The sequence below is a fragment of the Hipposideros armiger genome, unplaced genomic scaffold, assembly GCF_001890085.2.
Source record: "Hipposideros armiger isolate ML-2016 unplaced genomic scaffold, ASM189008v1 scaffold_1159, whole genome shotgun sequence".
In the NCBI taxonomy this organism is placed as follows: domain Eukaryota; kingdom Metazoa; phylum Chordata; class Mammalia; order Chiroptera; family Hipposideridae; genus Hipposideros; species Hipposideros armiger.
The window spans coordinates 345,594-353,909 of NW_017732509.1; the positions used below are offsets into that span (position 1 = coordinate 345,594).

The 8,316-nt window shown below is 50.0% G+C and overlaps 1 protein-coding gene across 1 annotated transcript in view; it reads left to right on the top strand.

The window, feature by feature from the left end:
• Positions 1-7,923, top strand: part of CHST13 (carbohydrate sulfotransferase 13) — a 33,323-nt gene extending 25,400 nt beyond the window's left edge. The window contains exons 2-3 of the mRNA XM_019632657.1: positions 1,437-1,545; positions 6,413-7,923. Of these exons, the coding sequence (XP_019488202.1) occupies positions 1,437-1,545; positions 6,413-7,258 (955 nt within the window). The 3' untranslated portion in view covers positions 7,259-7,923. The remainder of the gene's footprint in view (positions 1-1,436; positions 1,546-6,412) is intronic.
• Positions 7,924-8,316: the final 393 nt, after the last annotated feature.

Consider the following 8,316-nt stretch of genomic DNA (forward strand, 5'->3'; position numbering starts at 1 on the left):
GTCTTATAATCTTATAATCCTTTCTTATTTCTATAAGGTCCATTACTAATGTCTCCTTTTCATTCCTGTTTTTAGTAATTTGAGTCTTCATTCTTTTCTTCTTCATCAATTTAGTTAAAGATCTGCCAATTTGGTGACTTTGTAAAGATTAGGTTATACTTTATTCGTTTATTATTATTATAATAATTTTAGTCATATTTAAGAAAAATTTGATCAAGAAGGTCTTGAACCTTTACTTACCTATATTGATTATATTACTAAGAATATAGTCACAATTATTAAATATGTTTAAGAAGATAGTCCTTAAAACACATTTTGAGTAAAATAAAAAACTTATCAAGCTGAACTTTCGGTGGTTTTAGGAAGATTGAAGAATGCGGCACTGAGACAGACAGATTGCATTTCTGCTCTCAGAAGTGTCCAGTCTATGAGACAGCTAATGCTGTATTTACTATGAGGAGGCATGTGCACTGCCATGGAAAGTAAATGCTGCTGTAGGAGTTCACAGTGGGTCACTTGACCTGTGAGCTATTACTCTGAGAGTCTACATCCTGGCTGTGCCACCTCCACTGCTGTTCAGCCTTTTCTGGCTGCCTACCCCCAGGATCTGGGGAGGCTAGACAGATAGCTTGTTAAGCCCCTCAGGGCTCCTTAGTCATGGGGCTGGCAGGGGCAGGGCATGAGATGAGGGCAGATAGAGGTGGGTGAAGTTTGGTGGTCAGGCCTTTCCCAGAGGACTCTGGGCTAGGTACCATCTTCCTTCTCATCCGTTCCTGCCTGGCACCCTCCAACTCTGGGGGGGAGGGTAGAACATGAAGGCAAGAGTGACACCTAGCGGGCCGGCTGAGTGGCTCAGTTGGTTAAGAGCATGAGCTCTGGGCAACAGGGTCACTGGTTCGATTCCCACATGGGCCAGTGAGCTGCACCCAAGCTAAGCTGCCGCTGAGCTGCCAACAGGTAGAAGGATGGCTCAGCTGGTGAGAGCACGTGCTCCTAACAAGGTTGCCAGTTTGACTCCCTCATGGGATGGTAGGCTACGCCTACCCACAACTAAGATTGAACATGGCACCTTGAGTTGAATGGCTGCGAGCTGCCAACGGGTGGCCAGATGGGGACTGGGATTGGAGCTGAGCTAGCTGCGCCCTCCACAACTAAGACTGAAGGACAACAATTTGACTGTCCCCTTCTCCAGTTCCCCAATACTGTTCCCCTTCCCCAATTCCCCAATAAAATCTTAAAAAAAAAAAGTGACACCAAGCACCCTGTCCTGGTGGATTAGGGGCCCTGTCAGTGCTCCCCTGCACTCCACCAAAAACTGCCCTGCCCCCAGGCAGGCAAAACATAGGAAAGAAACTGAACTCCAGAGTGGATTAACTGTGCTCTAGGTGAGTTGGCCAAGCCTTCACACAGTGCCAAAGCAAGTTCATCTGATGCAGAGGTGACACCTTTATATGCCCCACAGAATCTGAAAACAGTGCCCTGGGCTCTGGCTGGCTTGGTGGGAAGAAGATGAGTCCCCTGCAGATGCTCTATGACCTGGACAAGGTAGGTGGACAGACCCCACCCTGGGACCCCTACCTCTACCTCCAGACACGGGAACCTCAGAGCCCCAGTGCAGACCTGCTGTCATGGGATGGAACCCACATTGGGCATAGAGAGGCTTCCTTTGCAAATCCAGACTCTTTTCAGAGAATGAGAATGCCTGGGGATGTGACAAGGGAAAAACTTGGGGGCAAGCTGGGAGAGCTGGGGTCTCCACCCCCCTACCCATCCATCATCCACCCAACAACAGTCTGGGGCCACTCTGTGCCAGGCACTGTTCTACGTATTGTAAATAAGATAAAGAGTGAAAAAGACAGTGAGTCTGCCCTCAGGTAGTTGACAGTATAGTGGGGAGACACTAATTAAGTGAACCTCCAAATTTAGTACCAACTGCAAATAGGTAAACACACCAAGAGCCCCTGCCTTGCCTGTTCTCAAGCAATGGACCAAGTGGCTCACTGATCTGCGAACTCCACTTCTGATGTTGGCCCCACTGGGACCACACACTGCCCTAAACACACACATGGTTTTACCCCACTTAAAGCCACACTGCCTGGCTCAAACCAACCCCAGCAGGCAGACTCAGAGGCACCCATTCAGGCAGCATGTGTTGAACACCTATTGTATGCAGGCTGTGCTCAGAAAGCTATGAATCCAGCCACAAGCAGTTTGACTGGGTCCCTGCCCTTGTGCAGCTGACAGTCCCATGGAGGGGAAGAGAGCATCTGATCACCACCTGCACTAACCTGTGACTGATTCATGTCTAAAGGGGAAGTACAAAGTGCAACGAAAACTCTACCAGGAGGGTCCTAGTTTTGATGGGGGAGAGGGACCCTCTCTTAAGAAAGCTGAGACCTGCAAAGGAAGAGTTAAGAAGCAAACTGTAGGAGCCAAGCATGTGGAGGTGAACAGAGGACAAAAAAGGGTATGTGAGGTGAGCTAGGGGTGGGCAGCTTGCCTGTTTTGGCCCGGCAGGTGTAACAAAGGTAATAGGGAGCCATGGAGTGTTTTACGCCAGGGAGAATGATCAGACTGGGGCTGGGAAAGTGGCTATTCATTGAATCCCTGAGGACTGAGCCAAAGGGGCATGTGGAGCTCATCTGGCCTGTACCCTTTGGTTGCAGGTGGGAAGGCCTTGATTCATAGAGGGTCACTGGCTTGCCCCGAGCCACACAGCAAGTCGAGGGCAGGCCAGGCCCTCATTAGTGCCCCAGCTTCCACTAGTGCTGCAGGGTTTTGAGGGGCAGATGGGGCTGTCTCAGCCCATCACAGCCTGAGGACCCAGTGATCTTGGGGTGTCAAGGCCCTGGAAGCTTAGCACCTTCCAGCTGGAGAAATAACAGTATTAAAAACAATCTGGCCAACAAGTGCTAACTGCATATGAGGCTCACTTAGTCCTCACAGCACCCCTGTAAGGTGGGGCTGTTGTTATACCTGTATACAGATGAGGAAACCAAGACACAGGGAGGCTAAGGGCCCTGAGAAAGTCACACAGGTCATAGGGACTAGGACCAGGCTAAGGATTCAGGCAGCTGAGGCCAGCCCAGCTGGGAGGGATGAAGGTGTCACTGCCAGATGCAGCCCCACACCAGCAGGCAGAGCCCTGGCTTACTAGTCCCAAGAGACCTGAGCTGCAGCCCCAGCTTCTCTACTGAAGGGCTGTAGACAGCTCGTTTCCTCTAAGCCTCGGTGTTCTCACCTGTAAAGTGGAGAGAGAATTCACTATCTAGGTATTCACAGGCCTGCAAAAAACAGAAAAGGCAACTAAGTCTGAGTTAAGCCATCAGGACAGTCAGTGCGTACTCCCAAGATGCTCAGAGACCAGCATCCCCATGGACTTCAGCAACACTGCCCACCAGCATCCTGTGGATGTTGACTTCTGTCATATACTTGTTGCCTCATGGATGCAAGATGACTGCCGGGGCCCTGACGTCTCACAGGACAGCAACCTAAGCAGAAGGGGGAGGGGATGGGACAAAGGGTCTTCTTCCTTCAGGAGCCCTCACTTTTTCTCCTGAAGGAAAGTCTTTCCTGAAAGCCATCCAGCACACTTCCCTTATTTTTCCTTGGCCAGGACCAGGCCACATGTCCACCCCCTGGACCCACACTTTAATAAAGGTGTGACTGGTCCCTCCCTGAGGCTGGGCACATGGTCTAACACAGCTAGGGTCTGCTGTCAAGGAAGGAGGGGGACTGACAGGTCAATGGCCAACATTCCACGTCACGAGAAATGAGTTGGGTTGTCTGGAAGCTGAAAGCAGACCTTGGCTGTGGGGCCCCTGGATACAGTCCTCTTCTGGCACTCACGTGGAGCCAGGCGTTTGAAGCCAGTCCTACGAGACAGTGCCTCAGAAGGTGGAAGTGCAATCCTCTAAGTGCCCTCAGGCCCCCTATAGCCATGGCTGAACTTGGCAACCATCCCTACGGTGAGGTTTTGAAAAAGTAATATAAGCACATGATAGGGCATTCGATACTCCCACAGAATGTCCAGTGAAGAGCGCCTCTCATTCCCCCCCATTTCCCCTGAAGTGGCCAGTTCCCTGTGTCCTTTCAGACATGTTCTAGGCATGAATGTAGCATCAAATGTTATCATGTGCTTATGTTACCTTTTAAAAACCTCACCTACAGGAACATATGACCTCTCTCTATTTTAACTTTTCATTTTGAAAAATTCAAACATATGCAGACGTAGAGAAAATAATACAATGAACCCCCATGTTTCCATCACCCAGTCTGAACAGTGGTCAACTCCTGTCCAATCTTGTTTCATCCTGACCCCTCCCCCGCCACTCCTACCTGGTATTATTTTGAAGCAAATCCCAGCCTTGATTCTGTGACTATTTCAACATATATCTATTGGGTTGTCAGAAAAGTCAGGACACATTTTTGCGATGCAAACCAGAAAAAAATACGTCATGACTTTTCCGACAATCCAATAAAAGAGAAACTCCCCACAACTCATCCTTTTTGAAACATTTAAAACATTTCCTTCCCTACCCTTTATAAACCCAAAGTGTGGCATATGAAGTCCTGTTCTTCACTTTAACTTTTTGCACTTAAGTATCTTATCTGTCTGTGGCCTCCTCTGAAATGGAACATTCTGAAGTCTTTATTTTAGCTGAGCTGTAACTCACATACTATAAAATTCCCTCTTTTAAAGCATACAATTAAGTGGTTTTAGTATATTTACAAGGCTGCTCAACCATCACCACCATCTAATTCCAGAAAATTTTTATCACTCCGAAAAGAAACCCAGTACCCATTAGTAGTCACTCCCCATTTTCCTCTCCTCCCAGCTCATGACAACCACCAATCTACTTTCTGTCTCTATGGATCTACTCTGGACATTTCATGTAAATGGAATCATACATGTGGTCTTGTGTCTGGCTTCTTTCATTTAGTGTGCATGTTTTCAAGGTTCATCCATGTTTTCACATGCATCAGAGTATCATTCCATATGGCTGAGTAATATTCTATTGTATGGATAGACTACATATTTATCTATTCATCAGTTGATGGACATTTGAGTTGTTTCCACTCTTTGGCTGTTATGAATACTGTTGCTGTGAACATTTGTATACAAGTTTTGTGTAACTTATGTTTTTAGTTACCTTAGGTATATCTAGGAATGGAATTGCTAGATCATATGTATACTTTTTTTGAGAGCTGCCAAACTGCTTTTAACAACAGCTGTAAGATTTTACACTCTCACCAGCAATGAGTGATGGTTCCACTTTCCCACATCCTCACCAATATTTATTGTCTTTTTGTTATATTCTGAAGGCTTTTAAATGCAATTTTGAGAAATTAAAAACACTTTCTCTTAAGAACTCTTAGGCCAAAAACCACCAAGAAGTGAGGTGGGGGTAGTGGGTGGAGAGTTAATCTTAGAGGTGGACATCCTGTTCAGGGCATAAAGGACTTGAACAAAGGAGGAGGTGTTGCTGGAGGAACTGACCTGGGTGTTGGCACAGCTGAAGAGGGCTGGGAAGGGTTGGCCCAAGGGTCTTCCTAATACCTAATTCATAGAGTTGTAAAGGGCATAGCAAGGTGTCTGGCACACAATAAGTGCTAGATAAATGCTGGGTGTTATTATTTCACAGAGGAGGGACAGGATCAGAGAGGGCAAGCTTCCTGACCAAGCAGTGAGATTAGAATTTGTTGGGGGTGGGGGTGGAGCAATCAAGACCCAAAGGAACATGTCAATTCATAAATATAGCATTAGCTAATTTTATTATCGAACAAAAAATATCCTGATAGTCTGCAAGTGGCTGCAACTTTCAACTCTATTTATACACTTTACTAGTTTTAGTAAACAGCAGATATCCAATTTGTGCCCACTCTGAAGTCATATTTTATCAGGCTTACTCTGACCATATCATATTTATTATCAGTACCTCCTCTGTTCTGAGTGCCAGGTAAGTGACTAGTCACATCCTTTCACATGCCTCTGCCAAGTTAGATTCATTGGAACCCCCAACCCCCTACCCCAGGTCTAAGACATATGCCTGGGCCCCAAATCACATACCTGTTTTCCCGAAAATAAGACCTAACTGGAAAATAAGCCCTAGCATGATTTTTCAGGATGCTCCTAATATAAGCCCTACCCCAAACATAAGCCCCAGTTAAGATCATCAGCCAGACATGATTGTTCGAATAAGTGTAAATTTTTATAAATGAATAAATGTAGGCTGTTGGAGCAAAAATTACTGTAAGACTCAGTCTTATTTTCGGTGAAACACAGTAGTGATCCGTGGCAGCACTAGGGTTCCAGTCCAGGTCCCCTGCCTGTCTACTGGCCCTGGCTCACACACGTCCCTGGCCACAACAGACCGGGCAGCAGCCCTGACCCCTACCCTGTCGCCCGCAGGGCCCGCTGTCGGCCCTGGCTGAGGTGCACCGACAGCGGCGGGATCTGCTGCGCCGCACCTGCGGCCGCCACACACGCCGGCAGCGCCTGCTGCGGCCCGAGGACCTGCGGCACGTGCTGGTGGACGACACGCACGGCCTGCTCTATTGCTACGTGCCCAAGGTGGCCTGCACCAACTGGAAGCGCGTGCTGCTGGCGCTGAATGGCAGTACCCACGGGGACCCACGCTCCATCCCTGCGCACGAGGTGCACGCTCCAGGCCGCCTGCCCTCTCTAGCCGACTTTAGCCCCGCGGAGATCAACCGGCGCCTGCGCGCCTACCTGGCCTTCCTCTTCGTGCGCGAGCCCTTCGAGCGCCTGGCCTCCGCCTACAGCAACAAGTTTGTGCGGCCCTACAGCGCGGCCTTCCAGCGACGATACGGCACGCGCATCGTGCGGCGCCTGCGGCCCCGCCCGCACCCCGATGCGTTGGCCCGCGGCCACGATGTGCGCTTCGCGGAGTTCCTGGCCTACCTGCTGGACCCGCGCACGCGCCGCGACGAACCCTTCAACGAACACTGGGAGCGCGCCCACGCTCTCTGCCACCCGTGCCGCCTGCGCTACGACATCGTGGGTAAGTTCGAGACGCTGGCGGAGGATGCGGCCTTCGTGCTGGGCTTTGTGGGTTTGCCCGGCCTGCGCTTCCCTGCGCCTCCACCCCTGGCCAAGGCGGCCACCACGCATAACCAAGCCGCGCGCCTCTTCCGGGACATCAGCCCCTTTTACCAGCGGCGCCTTTTCGACCTCTACAGGATGGACTTCCTGCTGTTCAACTACTCCACCCCCTCCTACCTGCGGCTGCACTAGCCTGCGGGGCGGGCCCCTCCAGGGTACCCTGCGGAGGAGCCCGAGAATGGGCATTTCTGATGAACCCTGGGGACTCCACTTTGACAACCACTGCATTGGGCTGACATCTCACCTGGCTGGGTTTGGGTGCAGCCCACCTTAGGCACTGTTCACCTGTATGCCTACCGCCTGTCCTGCCTTGTCGCTTGATGCTTGCTTCCTTTAATTGCTCTAGCTATCAGGTGCTTTCCCAGGATCCCTGAGTGGATGATGGAGTTTCAGGTTGCAAAGAGAATCTTTTTTTGTCTTCTCTGTCTATGGTAAAACAAAGCAGAATGCTGGCTTGAGGCAGCCAGTACCCTCCCCAAATCACCCGCTCTGGTGTCAAGGACAGCCCTGGCCAAGGAGAGAAGCCCCCCCCCATGCTGGATTTGGGCTGGGGCCATCCTTGTCCCTGGGCTTGGCTCAAGAGCCAGCAGTGAGCTGTTTTCACTCTGCCTGTCACAGAGCAGGGCAGCCTTTCCTGTGGCTGGCCCCACCCTTGGTCTCAGTCTGGCCAGATGCTAGGTCTCCTCTGTGTGCCTACAGAGCCCAGGGTGCAATACGGTCAATGGCAGGTTTTATAGGGCCTTGCTGAGCTGGGGAGCTCATGTTATTGAAATAAATGTGATTTGTTACTTCTGATATTTTGGAGTTTCTCCATTTCATTTTGCCATTTGCTGCTCTGGGGCATGGAGCTGTCTAATTTGGGGCATCTTACTGAGCCTTAGCAGTTTCCCCTGCTGTCAAATGGTCTAAGAATGCCAGGTGGTTATGAAAATCAGATAAGAGAGATGGAGAACCTGGCTTACCGTCACAGCAGCCCACAAGTGTTAAGGGGCTACATGGAGGGGGTGCACCATGGGGTGGGGGGCTAAACTGTTAGTGAGGGGAAAACTGACAACTTGGGGAAATCTAACTTTTCACTGTGTCTAGGTCAAAGATTAAAGCCCAAATCAGCTCAGTGAAGCCCTGTAACTCGGGCCACCTTGCACATGTGTGTATTTGTGTGTGTGTGGGTGGGGGAGGGGCGGGGGCGG